This window comes from Echeneis naucrates, chromosome 13 (assembly GCF_900963305.1).
Source record: "Echeneis naucrates chromosome 13, fEcheNa1.1, whole genome shotgun sequence".
Classification (NCBI taxonomy): domain Eukaryota; kingdom Metazoa; phylum Chordata; class Actinopteri; order Carangiformes; family Echeneidae; genus Echeneis; species Echeneis naucrates.
The window spans coordinates 19,078,628-19,095,826 of NC_042523.1; the positions used below are offsets into that span (position 1 = coordinate 19,078,628).

A 17,199-nucleotide genomic window follows, 5' to 3' on the forward strand; every position below is an offset into this window, starting at 1 on the left:
CATTACATTTGTCTGTGCCTGAGGCTGCTGAACTAAATTTGTCCCCTGATCATGATCATGCTGAAACTCAATGTCTTCAGTTTAAATTAGCTTTTGTAACCTTTGCCAGGGATCCAATACACGAACAGACACCTGAAAATGCAAAAACACTTGGCAACTGCCACTTAAAGAGGCAACACTACTGTCTGAAAATCACAGCATTGATGTGTATACACACACATGCAGACACATGCATGTGTGTGCGCGTGGAAAACTTTCATTCAACAGACCACAATGGATTTACCACCAATGAACGTTGCCGCTGTTTAAGAACATGCAAATTAAAAAACAGAATGCAATTCCTTTGCTGAAAAAATAAATAGATAAAAATACTTTTGAGCATTTTGATTACCCAAAGATGAAAGTTGACCATTTAATTCAGGACAAACATTACAGGCCTGAGCTACAACAGACATGGGGCCATGTTCTATTGCTTATAATTTAAGCTTCAGCAACCGCTTGCCAAGTTTGAGCAATTGCCAATAATCAAATCAACTGTTATATTGGCAGTTTCACAGGTCACATTATGACACATCATAAAACACGTATGCAATCTTTAATCTGCTACTATTACAACCCTTTATTCAACCTGACAGGCGTTTCCCTTTATAATCCCTATGCCACACAAGTAAGTACTTGTTGAGAAGGCTTCTCTCTTTGCAGAATGCACACATTGTCAACTCAACACTGTTATCTCCTTGGAACTTTTCTTGAATTCTTCAGATGTGCTTTGTATAAATAGGATTTCTGTGCTATTTGAGTTAATTCTGTTTGGAGAATAACTGCTCAAATGTCTGTGACCCAGCTGGTGAAATCCAAGCAGCAGCACTTCTATGTGACTAGTTCTGACCTTTTTTGCGGAGGGAGAGCAAATAGAGGATTCCTTTTATAGATAATGATAATGAATAAAGATGAATCAAATAATGATCATATTGAAGCTAATTAGCATTTATTTCCAAAAGACCTGTAGCATTACATTAAAACAGATTAAATCCCCATGAAGGCATGAAACACCACAGTGCTCTACGAAAAATGTATTGCAAACCATATTAATATTACCTATTCCCCAAACTAAAATGCCACATGACAAGCAGAAAGGACATAGAAGCACCTATGAGCCTATTACACCACATGTGATGGCTCCCTCTGCTGTGAAGAAGACTGCCGTGTTTCATACAAATATTTCCCTTAACAAGAGACCTCCACAATAATAACAAAAAATCAAGAGATTGGAAAATTTGTGTTTTATCCATAAATCTCTAAATAACCCTGTTTTTACCTAAGGCTTAGGTTTCGGTGTAAAAATGGAAAGACCTCCTTTTTTACTCCCATCTAACCCATGAAAAATATACAGCAAGGTTCATTTACCACCCTTCAGTTGTGAAAGTGCAGCATAAAGACTTTTTCCTGGACACTCTGTCGATCCCAGGTCTCTGTGCCCAAACAGAGAAAACTCTTTGCGTAAAGAGCCCTGGGAAACTCCAGACTGCAGCAGCTGCTTGACTGACTGAATTGCCTCCTGACTTGGCGTGTCATCTAAAATCATAAGAAGTTGGTGAGCAAAACAGTGAGCAAAAAAAAATTCCACCAAAAATAGCATGTCATCTGATTGAAACTAAAAATTGACAGTTGCTGATGCCACGAGACAAAAAGCAAGAGCCCGCACTCACTGTTGAAATTGCCCATGAAGGCAATGCCCACCGAGTCATGATTGTTGCCTTTGGCGTGTGCCCCGACCACACCCCAGCCTCGGCCCTCGAACAGTTCACCATCAGCTCCGACGAGAAAACTGAAACACGTGCAAATCATTATTGAGTTTCCTGCTGTGCTGAACATGCAGTACATCCATCCTGCACATACAGAACATGAAATAAATTAAAAACTTGAAATTTACTAGGATCACATACATCATTCCTTGTGACATATAAAGGCAACAAAGCTACTCACTTATATCCAATGTCATCAAAACCTCTTTGTGTCATATGATACTTCTGGATGCCAAGAATGCGGTCCTTGCACTCTTGCAGGCCTTTGCAGCTTGGGTTGGCAGTGTGGTGAATGACGACTTTTTGGGCAGAGCTTTTCAGGTACTCCCTCGTTTTGGGAGCAGCTGCTCCCCATTGTGCCCTTGAAACAATATTTACTAAAAAGCAATTGGGAGACAGTCGAAAGCGCATTCAAAATAAAGTAATTGCCACAATTGAAAACAGAAGAAGCATTGCAACAAGATGTTGAAAGTTTATGATCTAGTTTAGTGCAATTTGTCAACATACCTGTTGGCTCCATAACTTAGTGCACAGCTTCCTTCAATGTCGTAACAGCAGCAGACTGTGCAGCTGCCTTTTCAAATAGCCTGTGAACGGAGGTGTGGTCATGGGAAGTACATAATTTTTTTTTCTTGTGGCATGATACCTGCCACTTTAGCAGGCAAAGAAGTTAATAACTGACTAGTCATGTTGGGCGAGTACTAGTCCACAGTTTTGCAACATCTCATTTGGAATGTACATTTCAGATTACAGGAAGAGGTTTCAAAAACCTCAACATTAACATTACACACGATAACATCAAAACTGCGCCAGTTTCTTCCCTCCAAATCAGACATGATTGCTTCACAATTGTGAACTCCTTAGTACTTGTCTTTGAAATGTCAACCACCATTCATGCTTTTACAGTATGAGGAAATAACAGCAATTATCACGATGATACATGAAAACTCTAGACAGTGAGCAATTCTGTTTGCCCACTAATGTGAATATTTCTGAAAGCATTCCCTGGCAGTAAAAAAACCAAAGAGATAAGAAACAATTGATTCTTTTTAATCTAACAAAACACATATGAAAATTACAACTGCTAAAAAAAACAATTGATACATTATATTGGCAAACAGGACATACAATATTTATTTCAGGGTCAAATAGAGCTGCAACTATAAATTTCTTTGATGTGAAGAACAATACTGTAGATGAAGATGCTGGACCTCTTCATCCAGCTTTACTCTGTCCATCTGTGTCCACAGTGAGGAGCTGTGCAGACGTAGTACAGTCTCATAGCATCCTGTCAAACATAGAAACAGTAAAGCATTTAGTTTTCAAATTCCAAGAAATTGATGAGTGAAACAAAGTTAAAATGTGAATGAGAGTGGGCAGTTTCATTAATGGCATCCTGGTAACACAGTAAAACTTATTCATGCAAAAATGACAGAGGTTAAAAGTTTGAAACTGTATTTAAATACAAGTGACAGTTACCTCAGCCTTCATACTGTGAGACTGGAAGAATACTGCCTCCTTGTGACCACATCTGGAAAGGAAAGGTTTGTGCAATGTAAGAAGAGGAATTGCTTAATACTGCACTCATGAAAGGAAAAATGGGGGAAGTTTCCCAATAAACATGGGAAGCAATAGAGAAAAATCCTAAATAATGACTTTGCTATATTTTGCAACTTCCGCAAATACTCCTGCACGCATGAGTGTTTTCACAATCTATCTTATTAGTAATAAGCCCGTGCTAACGTAAATCTAACCAGATTATGTGTCAATGACACTACATATATGGTGCAATTTAGCCAAAACTGGTTTATATGAAAGTTCTGGGTTTCTTTTTCAGCACTGACTTACTTCGGACAGGGGTGGTCCTCTGTCCTTGGTAATGTTGGATCCTGAGATACATCAGCAATGATCTGTGTCAATTCACTGAAAAAAGAGCAGAACAAAATGGTTGAGGGCAAAAAACATAATAACAATAAATAATAATAATAATAAAAAGCCTCAAATATTTTAAATTACACACATTAAATAGGCAATGGTGACACCTTGGAAAAGTTCTGTCAGTAGGGTTCATCTTTTACTAATCAGTCAGTGTACATCTGAAACTATAAATGAGTCTCAAGAAAATATATTCAACGTATCCATGGCCATTTACTCTGATTTCCTAAGCAATTTAATGGTTTCACAACAAAACCATCAGCTATGAAAGCCAAGTTAACATATGACTAACATATGAGTTCATGTCAAGCTAATTGCCGTCTTGGCGATTTTTGCGGTTTTTATTACTTACTCAACCTCATGGGTGATCTTATTGACGTAGATGCAGCTGTTGTCTGCTTCTTGTTGGTAGTCACAATTCCTGCACTGTGGGTGGAAATAGGACTCTCATCAAAGATAATTGCAGGCATACAATGGTTATGTAAGCACACAGGCTTCCAAAGTCACAACAAGCCAGCTCATAATTTTTCTGGACTTTACTCCCCAAACACCAACAGCACTGTAATACTTTCCACCTTAGGCCATCTGCCTGTATGGTGACAGTTTTTTTTCTTTTGCTATTCTTGGAGTGTTGTCGGCATAGACAAGGGTGTTTTGATTGTCATATGAAAAAGATATATTTTTGACTTTTTATGCCCTTATGGGACAATATAGTTTAAGAGGGAGGGACTTGTGGCATAAAGCCCATAGTCCTCATGAGAATTAGAAATAATTTTTGCACTTGTTGAGAGGTCACTGTTTTGGAAATGAGATATAGTGTGGCAATGTAGTCCGTCCATTTATTCGTCGGCATCGCTGAACTGGCCTGATACATAAACAAGCTGGAGTCCTTCTTGGTGCCTCCCCCCACAATAACTGGGTCACACATCACGTAATGATAGTTTAGGACACTTTGTTTGGTAAAAAAAACTAACCTAGAAACTTCAGCACTCAGTTTAAAGGACTGCACCGGTGAACTAAAGATGACACAGAGAGACTGACGGAGGAATCCGGACACTTACCGCATATAACAGGACCCGGTTCTCCTTATCTTCTTTAGGGTACAGCATATTGTTACTGTGAAACAGAACAGAGAGGTTTAGTGGGCTTCTGCTGTTTTTCGTTGAGGTAACAGAAGAAGACAAAGTTGGACCGTTGTTTTATTTTTTTTTTTTAGGACAACACCGGGTTCACAAATGTGCAGCTAGCCGGCTAAGTTAGCGCCTTTCTGCCCTCCTGCCGGCCAAAGACTCACCATTCTTGACAAAACCGGATGCCAACAAATCCCGGCTCGTATGTTCCGCTGTCTAAATCCATTTTGGAGAGACTACTGCTGAAAGATAAAGTTCACAGACCCAACAGCCGTGATGTTCAGACTTCCTCGCCTCAGCTAACGCGTCCTGCCGTTTGAAAACAACATCTTCCGCGCATGCGTGTTCACCTAAACACGTGATGCTGTTCAGAGACAGCGCCCCGCAGCGGCCGGAAGGCCGAAGTGATGTTTACCCCGTTTTTATCCATCGATCCTCGAGTTGTTTTAGGGATCAAAAATGAGCCGAGACCACGTTTAACAGCATCTCTTTTTCCTTTGAAATTACTTTTCCTCCAGTGACCAAAACATTAAAAAACGTGAAACATTGCCTTAGTTCATAATTCCAAGACATCTGTACACAAAAAGTGTACAAAGATTCTCCTAGTGGTCATTTTTGGCCCGGGATTATACAATTATTTACACACCACAAAAAACACAAAAACACAGACACACAATGTTAAGATTATGTGTACTACTGACTGAACTCGGACAAAACTAACTTTTGTGCACATGTGTAGCAGTTCTCCCCCAATGAACCCACACGACTCAAATTCACAGACAAAACAAACATTTCTCATTGCCTACAATTTCATCATGCAAAATAGATTTGAGACTTAAAATTCAATTAAGCTGAATTTTAGGGGTTCAGTGAAGATGGGCCATTTTTGACCCTGAGGACATGGGGTGTATAGAGAATGTAAAGTCAGCATAATGGTTAAAGCCTTATGCAAGTTAAGTTATACAACTAAATCAGAATTGGCAAACTAGGTCATTAAAATATAAATTTTATTGATGCAAAGACACATTATTTCAGCTTTGCTAGGCTCGGCTTTTGTCATAAAACAGCTTACATATGACACAGTTTACACATATTCATCAAGGAAATGCAAACTAATCCAGTCACTTAATTTGCTGTAGTGTAAAAAAACAGAAACCTCACCAAAAACTTGATTGACATTTTGAGATTGGTATTATTAACCCACACGAACCCCGACAAATACAGTGTCATTATCCTCAGTTGCAAAAATATCATTTCTTCCAGGCCCCCACATGTTCACCCAGACTGTGTCATTTTCAACAAGTTTGACCACACAGCTGACACTGGCCACCTGGCTACATTTATCAGGCAGGGTGGTGTGATACAAAGACACTACCGTCCCTCCATTCTTGAATATGGCACACTGTACACGTCCATACACAGACGCATGCAATGTGAAGTGATAGAGGCCACCCGTGGGGCAGGTGAAGATGCCTGTCTCAGGGCTGTAGCCTCCGCCCTCGTTCAGCAGCACCGTAGCAAACCTCAGGACACCTGAGTCTTTTGGGTAGCTGTCACAGTCTTTCAGTTTGGCTGTGAAGGCCACAGTGCCTGGAGTTGGTGATAATGGTAGTTAGAGCAAAAAGTTTTCAATGTTGTAAACTTGACCCAATTTAGCCAAAAGTAGACAACATGAAAAAAAAAAAAAAAAAGTACATGATAAAGTGCGTGGTCACAAAACCTGTCAAAAATGTTTCATAACATCCTGCAAATCTGGAGTCTTGCATAACACTTCCTAAATTGCCTTTTGCCCTTTTACCTGATGGTGAAATGCTGTCTCCACGACCAGGGGTGTAGGCCATTTTTAAAGCTTGTAGACTTGCAAGGCAAAAATAAATAGTAGTTATAGGCAAAGGTGTTGACAATACTATTTCAGCATTAATTCTCTCTTCTCTCCACCTGAGTTAGGTTGCATTATTCAAACTAATTAGAACATTTTGGACAAAATGAAATAAATTCAGATATGGACAAAAGAGGAAGAGATGCTTACCCGTTGTTGTCATGAAGCAAAATGCTATAAATGCAGGCAGACCAGCAGAGACATGTGCTGAAGTTGTTCATCTGGTTTGTAGGCTGTGACGAATTTACTTTGCTTTTCCGGCCAAGTCTGCCTCTTGGCACAATACATACTTTGCAGGTCTGTGCATTTGAACCAATTTATTTTGGATTAAATGGCCCAAAGGTGAACTGATAACTGAGTGACATCCTCTCTCTATATCTGCATTTCTTGTTTATTCGCTGACATTGCTTAATTTTTGCAAAACCAGAATTTCCTGACAAGTGAGCACTTTTAGAGGTGCAGGTGGAGTTGACTTTCCTTCATGAGATAATCACTGATTTGCAACTTTGCGCTCCGTTGCACCGTATTCTAGTGGAAGATATATGTGCAAGAACAATAAATTACCCAACCGCACAGCGCTTAAGATGAATCGTAGGCCTGATCACAAAATAATGATAAAAATGTATTACAGCTCAAAATCTCCACAGAAGCAAAAACAGCTCATGTTGCAATGGCTCCTTCACTACCTGTTCCATATATAGTCAATTGACTTAGCTTGGTGGGGATTACACACTGCTGATAAATCACTTGTACTGGTGAGCCAGTACAGGTGAGCCATCTTTGAAATTTAAACTAGTTTAAATAATAATTACATAAAAAGCTATGGAAATATCAAAAATAGTAAGACAAAATACACACAGAAACTATAGAAACTGTGTAAATATATATGAATGATAAATAAAAACATAAATGTACAATAAAACATGTCAAAATACATTAATTCTGTCCAGCTGTTCTTTTTAAAGGTTCCAGGCATAGAGTGCACATGGTGGCATATTTACAGGAGTCAAAAAATTGGCAAGTTTGATTAACACATCTATGTAAGCAGTAAGATAAGACGAGAGTTCAGATGAAGGACAGTCCTGCTCTGGCAGCACAGCACAGGCCGCAGATCTCTCTCCAGTTCTATGACATCAGCTATGCAACATCTATGTTGCAATGGCTTCTACACTACCTTGTTCCATATATAGCCTACTGATTTAGCCTACAGAGGAGATTACCTGCTATCACTAGTGTTCTGTTGCAGAAGTTAGGACCTGTTTTTATATTTTTATATATATATATATATCCCCTCCCCACCCCTGAGCCCTTGATCCCCAGGCTAATTCCATGAGTCGTCTAAATCTAAATCCACTCATGGGGCAACAGCACTGTTGGAAAGACAGAAAGAAAACAGAGGGAGAGGGGTGGAGAGAGTGAGAGCGGAAGAGAGCAGGAGAGAGCGAAATATGGGATGTAGAGGGATGGGGAGGATAGAAAGGAACTGATATTAAGCTGTTAAAAAACTCTTCATATTGTGAGAACCTATGCAGCTGGAGTCAGTTTATCTTCCATCAACATTGGCCAGAGTGCCATCTGTGTGCCCTTTATGTGTTTCCTTGCAGATGCACCCGTGACCCAGTGTGCCAAACTCATCAGAGGGGACCGTCAAGCCTGGCTGACGTCACCCATCCTGCCTCTTTAATCGAAAGAGACGTTAATCCTGCTCCTCTCCAAAGCCTGCTAGTGGGCGGGGTGGGACAGGGAGGGATATTGAGAGAGACATGAGGAAGGAAGTTCAATTCAGAAATCTAGGGAGCGCACGTATGTTTTGAGCTAGCAGGCAAACTTAGTACTGATCCTGACAAGAGAGACAGGGGCCTTCCTGACTGACAAAGGAAGCCACGCACGCTGCCAGAACCTGATCCTCTGTGCAACCTGTGGGATATCTGAGGGTTTAGGAACCCTCCCAATCCAGGCTTCGCCCTGGAGGCCAAAAGCCTTGCTGAGGGCCCCGAGGAGGGGGATTGCTGCAGCAGCTGCTCACCTCCTTGTGTGTCCCCTCTTGTGTCACCTGTACTTACTGTGGAGGAGCCGGGCTTCACCACTCTTCAGTTGTGCCAAGATGGAGAGGACATCTGCCTCACTGGAACCGAGGGGTAAGGACCCACTGAACATACGTTTTTTTTTTCACGCTTGCACGAATTGTATTTGTGGTAAAAAGTGCGATAAGAATTTGTGAAAGTGCGAAATTAGATTTTAGAAGAGTTTAAAAAAAGGGGAAATAAAAATGAGTAATACAGCTGTGGTAAAGAAATACCTCAAGACCCAAGTGTGTCATTCAAATTCTAAACCTGTTTAGTCAGTGAATGCGAACAGCATGTAGTCATCAAATTTATCTTGTGGTTTCCTCATCCTGCTTGTGTGAACTCTGACCTATAAATAAAGAAAAACATGTCATATTTAACATATATATTTTGCATCGTTTTGTAGATATTTCAGATTTTATTTCAGAAGTAAATGGGTCCAAATGTTTTGAGACTTCTGTGAACGTCACCATCTTTAATTTCTTATATGTTTCTTAACTACTTGCAATCCAGCCTATATTCAGAGAATTACATAGATAAATTGCAGTATAATTTCCTTTTTATTCATAAAATATCTCTTACTTTTAAGAAAGAATTTACCTGCTGTGGAAAAGAAGGTACACTTCACACGCATAGACTGACTGTTGATTGAGCTGAAACGTGCAGGTGTTTAGAGAGTTTGTATATGAAGGGGATTACATTGAGGTTAAGCTTCTTCATCATAATAGCTGCTGAAAATTTCCATCCCAGGTGGCAAACAAACAGCTTAGTGTGACACAGTAGTCAGCCGCATAATATCAGAAGCTGATTTGTAGGACTGGCCACATTCACAAGTGGGTCAAAAATTATAACATTCTCCTAAAGCTGATGCTATTTAGATGAGAACAGGCTGGCCTATTTTTGACGGCTGTGCAAACTGACTTAGTGTTTCCTAATTTGTCATATTGTAACGTCAACCTAGGCACGTTGAGGGAGAAACACCAAGTCTGAATTCTGTCAAACTGAGGCTGACTGAAAGGAAGAGACTTAAACAGAGACCAATTTGAATGAGAGCAGGAGAGGCTGCTGGAAGGTGAATAGGAGAGATGTGTAACCCATTTAAAGGGAGGAGAAACCCTTATTGACACAAGTCAGTTTTTATTTGTAAACCAATGTTAGACATTTCAAGCTAATCATTAAACAGTTCAAATCTGACCTTCGACATAAAATTGACTAACTACTTCACCTGAAGGAAATTGAATGCTGTTCAAACTGGCTGTCACTAAGCAGAAGCTTCCGTCAGGTCTTATGGCCTCTGTTATGACAGACACGCTGCCTGCTCCGTGTGTTTAGTTTGTTCCTGGAGATAAATGCTGATGTCAGTATGCTAAAACAACCCTAACAGATGTTTCTCAAGAATAAAGTTCACCAAATTCATCATCTTAGTGTAGGTTAGTGTTAGCATGATAACATTTGCTTATCTGTATTGGATACAATTGTCAGCATAAGTTGGTGGGGAAAGTCCTTAATTTTGACATGAGCAATTGCTCAGGTGATTATGTCCTTTCAAAGTAAAAATTAATTCTTGTGATACCTTCTCTTCTCTAATTCATTAATAACTATGCTTTTATTTTTACAGTCAGTGTCAACATCTATCATGTGTGGTAGCATACACAAAAGTCTGCTGGCAAAAACATTCCTCCTTGACATTCTCTGAATCTTAACTACGCAACCTGTGACGAATACTTCTCCGGCATATAAAACAGGAAGTGTAGTGTTAAACTGTGAGATTTGAGATTTGAGAAATGCTGTCATTACAGCAGGCCTCTGGATGAAAAAAAAACAAAAAACAAACAAACGTGATTGGTATCTTCGAGGGCTGAGAACAGACAGAGACACAGTAAGAGAAAGAGAGAGGGAGCAGGAGAGATAGTTTAAAAAGAGGATTCACACAGATCCTCAGTTCTCCTTAATCCCCTTGCCGGCTCTTCTGTATAAACAGGTTGAAGTTGGATACAGACAGACTCCTACATGTATTTGAAACAAGTGAGAACTTTAGGTTGACTGCCAACTCTGATTCTGACTCAGCTAAAGGAAAACAGAGGTGACTATGGTTTGTGAGGGTGATGTGTGTGATGTGAGCCAAAACAGAGCATTTATTCCGCCATGGTAACAGAAAAAATAAATAAATAAAAAATTTGTATCCTTTTTTTTGGTATTTTTGGTATCAAAACTTGTTTCTGTATTTTGTTTTGTTTTGTTTTTTTTAGATTAAATGCATGTGTGTATTAGGAGAGTTACACACTCAGTCACTTAATTCACAGTCAGACCAGATTTGGCCAATGAGATGCAGGACAGAAAGTCATAAGGCAGGAAATTAGGATATTGTAATACAACTGGAAATCAGTTGTGATTACTGGGGCATATGGAGGACATCATTATTTTTTGACAGAAAACTGGATGAAGTGTATGTATGACAAAATTAACTTTTAGAACTTTCTGAACAGAATTTATGCAGAGATTTCACACAAATACCCAAAGAAAAACTGTTTACCAGATTCCAAGCAAAGGGAGTGCTAAGAGACTTCAGATGTGCAGAGAAATATGTCGCAGGTTAAGGGTGGGACCTACTTTTATAGAGTATCTACGTGGACTGTCCCTTGTGGTCACATTAAGGCTGTTTCTGCAGAGGAATGGACGAGATGAGCGGTCATGATCCAAACTGTGAAGACATGCAGAGGAAAGACCAAAGACTGCCATTTCAGGTATATTCCATTATCATATTGTAACCATTGAATTATCCACTCTAAGACAAAATGGGTTTGTTGCAAAATTCCTTATTAAAAACCACATACTTTACATAAAAACACGAATGCCAAGACTTGTAGGCCTCTATGTATTTATGTGTATAGACAATATACCAGGTTCTAACATTTAAGTATTTTAATGAATTAACTTTGGCATTCTCCACTCAGTCGTCAGTTGGCTCTTACCCCTTTTGCTCCAGATTTTCCCGAACCCTGTTGAAGTTGTCCTGTGCCCAGAGACCTCCTCGAATAGCCTCGACAGGGATCATGGGAAGGAACGCTTGCCCTCCATCGTGGTGGAACCCACAGAGGTGAGCGAGGTGGAGAGTGGAGAGCTGCGCTGGCCTCCGGAGAACATGGACATGGAGGAAGATGAAGAGGACCTGTTTTTAGAGCAGTGCATCCCCCCAGCTAACATCGCCGACTGGGGAGAGGAGGAGGAGGAGGAGGAGGCCGACGAGGAGACATCAGTTATACTGAATCAGCATCAAGGCTTGACACTCATCGGTGAGCTGAACGTGTTTTCACACTGATCCACTTTACACAAACACACAGGAATTAAAGCTCTTTTTTAAAAATTATAATGCCAGACTTGTATTTACTTCAGATATATTTAGTTTGGTAGAAGTGCAGACTTTTAAAAGTGCATCGTAACCTAACCATGTTAGCTGCCGTGACATCAAAATGGAAAATCCATCTAAAAAAAACAGCTAAGCCTCACTTCTCTAATTTCTGGTGGGAAGATGCGTGTGTGACCTACTATCCTGACAGTATGCATGTAATACCTTCACCCAGTAATCACTACTTTCTTCTTCTTTTTTTATTTTCGACCTCAAAACCTAAACTGTTATCAATTTTGAAAGAAATGGCTGTCGAGAAAATCTGCAGCTGCCTGTTTGTTTTTTGTTTATTTTTTTTTAAGATGACCCATGTATGACACACACAGACACGCGCACACACACATTTCTTAAAAAAAAAATAAAAAAAAATAAAAAAAAGAGAAGTAGCACCATGCTGACTCCACATCAGATTACATCCAACAGGAATTCATGATTCTGTTCTCACAATTTTACATTGTGTTGGATTAGAAACCTGACCCTGGATCTCAATGGTGGGTAATATTGCAAATGGAGGTTGTGCACAATCTAAGATGCATTGTGACAAGTGCAACTAAAGCCAAAAGTTGATGTTAAATGTTTGGAAAAACATATCAAAGACGGTGAATTTTTTTTTTTCTCTGCAGACCTTCAGTCAGATGCATTTAGAGATGATACCCCGACACTTCCTCCAAGCAGTGCTCCAGCCCTCAACTGACTTAAACCCTGAGACTCTGCACTGTTAGCGACCCAGTGAGGAAAAATCCTGAATGTCAACATCTAAGATAAAACACACCAAGAGTTTGACAGTGAGGATTTGCAATGCAAACTGGGAAATCAATCCCATTCATACGCAGCTACAGAGCAACTGTGAAATTCATGCCCTCGTTTATACGAGTGCATCCAGGTGGAGCTTCATACGGTCATGTTTGTATACATGAGAAAATCGACGGGGGTATAAATTCACAAACACTAATTATCTGACACTCAGAAGTCGGCTTGCTGATTTTGGTGAAATTGAGCAATATGGTGTGATTACTGTTTTTTTTTAATTCCATGGAGTGATCTGCTGATTTCACAATTTTGTGTTTCATTTCCCTTTTTAAATATCTATTTTAAGGGCTCAGTTATATCTGTTATATCTGTTATAGAAATGATTTTGTCCGTGTTTTGAATGTCATCCCTACTTCATCTCTGTCTCTGAAAGAGAAAACAGCGTGTTTGTTATTCATCCTCACTGATCATCATTCCCGTCATCACCGGTGGTTTCTGAGGACATCTAGATCCTTATAGCCTAATTATGTTCAGTATTTGTCACAACTCACTGTAAAGTGTGTTGGGTGGGTTCTTGAATAGATTTGTTGCTTTTGAATTTTTTCAATTGTAAAATGTGATTTTCTTTTTTTCCCTCGACTAATTTCAACTTAATATCCCACGGCTGGACATTTCGTCAAACGTAGATGTCTCATCATGACGAATGGATGACGAATAATGACTAACATCTTAAAAATCAGCATTTTCCATAAATCACTACCCATTTTTTTATCATCTGGGATTGGACATAGATTTTGTGTGAAAAACGATGAGAGCAACTCTAGGCAGCTTGTCAGAACAACTGTAGATGCTACTGAAAATTATAGTTGTGTAATAATCCAAATGTATGTGTAGGGTGATTTGTGTATAACTTGTATATATGGAAAAGTGTTGTTGCTGTAAAATTATTATTATGGATTTGACAATAAAATATTTTGTCAGATTTATAAATGAAATTATTTTTGGTTTCTGAAGGATAATAGATTTCTTTTCTAACTTTCAAGAAACACTGTGTAATAAATCTTTATCTAAACTACAAGACAACTTAAAGCAAACTAAGAAAAGTATATTGAACACTATTTACAAACTGATATTGCGCAACACATGCACCATTGCTCTTGTGATCATATGCAGAGCGAAAAGTGTAATTTCTGCGGAAGAGGAAGGAGACCGTAAATATACATTTCAAAGAAGCATGTAAAACAATCAAAATTGTTTAGTTTAGTTAATTTTCTCTCTTCTTCTTTTAATTATTGTTGACTCTCTTTGGTCTTAATATGCTTAAGAAAACAAACAGACGGAAACACAGCAAAAGTGAAAAAATAAAAACACCCCTTTTTACTTTAGTCTCTGGCATTTTGCTCAGAGCAACATCATTTTTTTTTTTTTGTCTGATTCCACTTGTCATCTGTCGTCAATATTTGATTGTTACTATTCCTTGAAATTCTTTTTTTAAAACTTTCCTTTATTTGCCAAAAAGGTTGCACTAGTACTCTGGCTAGAACCAATGGTGTGGAATGGGTGTGTGCAAAAGGGATGTGGTATAAACTAAGATTTCAAAGAACAGCTCTTAATAACTTCCTTTTCATCAGCGTGAAAGCAGCTTCAACAGATCACAAACATGGAAGAAAGTAAGTGAAATTTTACCAAGATTTTACAATTTTTTTTAAATAAAACAATTCAACTTCAGTTAGATTTTTTTTTTTAATTAAATGCTAACATGCAGTGTCAACATTTGTCTCTCTATAGTTTACATGATGCTGTTATATCGCTTTTTTTTTTTTTTTTTTAACTTTTAAAACTTTTTCCATCCACAGCTTCTCTCATGGACGACGATGGCTACTTGGAATATTTTTACGGCCAGAATTCCACACTGCTCGACTTACCTGACAAACTGACCCCTGACATTCAGCCGATCCAGATAGTGGCCCTGGTGCTCTACGGCCTTGTGGTCCTGCTGGGTGTCCCTGGAAATGCAGTGGTGGTGTGGGTGACGGGCTTCTGCATGCCCCGCTCCGTCACGTCCCTGTGGTTCCTGAACCTGGCCCTGGCCGACCTGCTGTGCTGCCTCTCCATCCCTCTGCTCATGGTCCCTTTGGCTCACGATGACCACTGGCACTTCGGCCCGCTGGCCTGCACGCTGGTAAAAGGCCTCTTTTACCTGATGATGTACTGCAGCGTCCTGCAGCTGGTCCTGATCAGCGTGGACCGCTGCCTGCTGGTCACCAAGCCGGTGTGGTGCCAGAACAACAGGCGTCCGAGGCAGGCCGCCTGCGGGTGCGTCGCCGTGTGGTGCCTCGCCCTGATCGGCAGCATCCCGCAGTTCGTCTTCACCAGAGAGATCCATCCGGGCGAGGACAAGCGAGAGTGCGTCACAGTGAACACCCCGCTCGGCGCCTCCATCGTCATCTCCCTCCGCTTCCTGATGGGATTCGTTTTCCCCTTCCTGGTGATCGTGGTCTGTCACCTGGTGGTGTACCGGCGGGCGGAGCACGGACTGTCCCGGGCTCGGAACCGCGCCAAGCGGACTCTGAGGGTCATCGTCGCGGTGGTGCTGAGCTTCTTCCTGTGCTGGCTTCCTCTCCACGTCGTGGACTTCCTCTTTTTGGTCATCCCTCGAAGCTCCCCTCAGAGACCAAAGCTCTACATGGCACACGTCCTGTCGCTCTGCCTGGCCTACTTCAACAGCTGTCTGAACCCCCTGCTGTACGTGTGCCTGGGCCGGGGCTTCAAGGACAGCATGAACCGCTCCGTGCGCCACCTGCTCAACTTCATCAGCGAGGATCCCACAACCAGGGTGAGCATCACCACCTTAGACACCAAGAGCTCCAGCGGCGGGAAGGAGATGACCAAAATATGATGGTGTGTTTAAAGCTGTGATCTGGACTCCACAGTTCTGCACTGTGTCTGAATTAAAAACAAAAGAAGAAAAAAAAAAAAAAAGAAAGAAGAAGAAATCCTTGGACCATCGTGCTTTTATAATTTTTCATCTCATGACAGAAACTGTAATTTCATTTCCAGATGGTTGACCAGAGAAGATGTTTGTAAGAATGAAAGCAAAGCTGCAGAATTGCTGAAATGGCAACTTATGTTAAATAGCTCTTTCAAAGTGAGTTTGGAGAATGTAAAGTCAGCATAGTTGGCTCAGTAAAACTCCTCCTAACAAGTTCATTGAACTTCAGATATTAAGCCAAAATAACAGCTGTTCACTCAGTTTCTTTTGACATATGTTTCATGGAACAGGCAACACGATCCTGTTTTCAGTGGGCCTGAGGAAGGATATGTCTGCTAGTTAGTTAGATCAATGATAAACCGTTAATTCAACTCATCAGTTCAAAGACTAAAAGTCGGACAAATCCCCCTGTACAGCTACTGAGGTGTTCTGTAAATAAAAAGTAAAGATAATTTGAAATACACAGAAGCTGAACATTTACATTAAAGTACTAAAAAAATAAGAGTTGATGTTACAAAAGGTCCTGTGTGATGTTTTACATTGTATGCCGAGTTATGACTCTGAAAGTGTGAACATAGAAACACTGCAGCTATGAGATACTTTGTAAGAGACTTCTGCTGTGGTGACATGCAAATGTTTTCTTAGGACTGCTTGCGGATTGCAAATCAGGAAATATTAGCCAATTTTTTAAAAATAAAATACTTCTGTTTTTTGCTCCCAAACGAGGAAACTAATAAAGGTCAAATATCTGCTGTGATAATGCGATCAGAAGTTAGATATGGATCTAAAAACACAATAAAATACATACAAAACAATAAATGACACTTATGAACACAGATCCCTGCGATGCATGTGACCTGCCCAAGATGTACCCTCCCTTCGCCCCCACCAACCGATAAGCAGAAGTAAAAAGGAAATTTGATTGCAAGCTTGAGTAAAATTCCCTTTTCCACCATGACAACCTAGCCAACAGTTCATCGATGGGCCACGAGAGGGAGCAAAATTCTCTATTATGGACATTAAACAGTCACTTTTTTAGTCACTTGGCCAAAAAACACATTGCTGAACACAGATGCAGCTCTGCTCGAGACTGTGAGATGTGAATTCATTTTATCATTCCGTGTTCATTTGGGATCTTTTAGGATAATCCTATTTTACCAGCATCAAAGCTTTTAAATGATAAGAACAGAAAATTGAATCAGTTAAATCGTGACAACTTGTTAATGTACGTAAATC

The 17,199-nt window shown here is 40.1% G+C and overlaps 4 protein-coding genes across 5 annotated transcripts; 1 reads left to right on the forward strand and 3 right to left on the reverse strand.

Annotated features, from left to right (window-relative positions):
- Positions 1–977: 977 nt before the first annotated feature.
- Positions 978–2,517, reverse strand: pglyrp5 (peptidoglycan recognition protein 5). The gene is made up of 4 exons (XM_029518162.1): positions 2,313–2,517; positions 1,987–2,182; positions 1,710–1,828; positions 978–1,575 (listed from the first exon to the last, which is right to left on the reverse strand). The coding sequence occupies exons 1-4, from the start codon at positions 2,323–2,325 to the stop codon at positions 1,400–1,402; spliced, it is 504 nt and encodes a 167-aa protein (XP_029374022.1). The 5' UTR covers positions 2,326–2,517; the 3' UTR covers positions 978–1,399.
- Positions 2,518–2,699: 182 nt separating this feature from the next.
- Positions 2,700–5,286, reverse strand: polr2i (RNA polymerase II subunit I). The gene is made up of 6 exons (XM_029517703.1): positions 5,035–5,286; positions 4,802–4,856; positions 4,093–4,166; positions 3,654–3,728; positions 3,285–3,336; positions 2,700–3,093 (listed from the first exon to the last, which is right to left on the reverse strand). Exons 1-6 carry the CDS (start codon positions 5,094–5,096, stop codon positions 3,031–3,033), a joined length of 381 nt encoding a protein of 126 aa, XP_029373563.1. The 5' UTR covers positions 5,097–5,286; the 3' UTR covers positions 2,700–3,030.
- Positions 5,287–5,613: 327 nt separating this feature from the next.
- On the reverse strand, positions 5,614–7,765 carry LOC115053135 (complement C1q and tumor necrosis factor-related protein 9-like). Of its 2 annotated transcripts, XM_029517701.1 has the most exons (3): positions 6,900–7,765; positions 6,669–6,727; positions 5,614–6,460 (listed from the first exon to the last, which is right to left on the reverse strand). In XM_029517701.1, the coding sequence occupies exons 1-3, from the start codon at positions 6,968–6,970 to the stop codon at positions 6,066–6,068; spliced, it is 525 nt and encodes a 174-aa protein (XP_029373561.1). In that variant the 5' UTR covers positions 6,971–7,765; the 3' UTR covers positions 5,614–6,065. The 2 variants fall into 2 exon arrangements, with proteins under 2 accessions (XP_029373561.1, XP_029373562.1); XM_029517702.1 differs by having other exon boundaries at positions 6,669–7,765.
- A 6,826-nt stretch (positions 7,766–14,591) lies between these two features.
- On the forward strand, positions 14,592–16,007 carry c5ar1 (complement C5a receptor 1). Its single transcript, XM_029517326.1, has 2 exons — positions 14,592–14,641; positions 14,828–16,007. The coding sequence occupies exons 1-2, from the start codon at positions 14,632–14,634 to the stop codon at positions 15,868–15,870; spliced, it is 1,053 nt and encodes a 350-aa protein (XP_029373186.1). The 5' UTR covers positions 14,592–14,631; the 3' UTR covers positions 15,871–16,007.
- Positions 16,008–17,199: the final 1,192 nt, after the last annotated feature.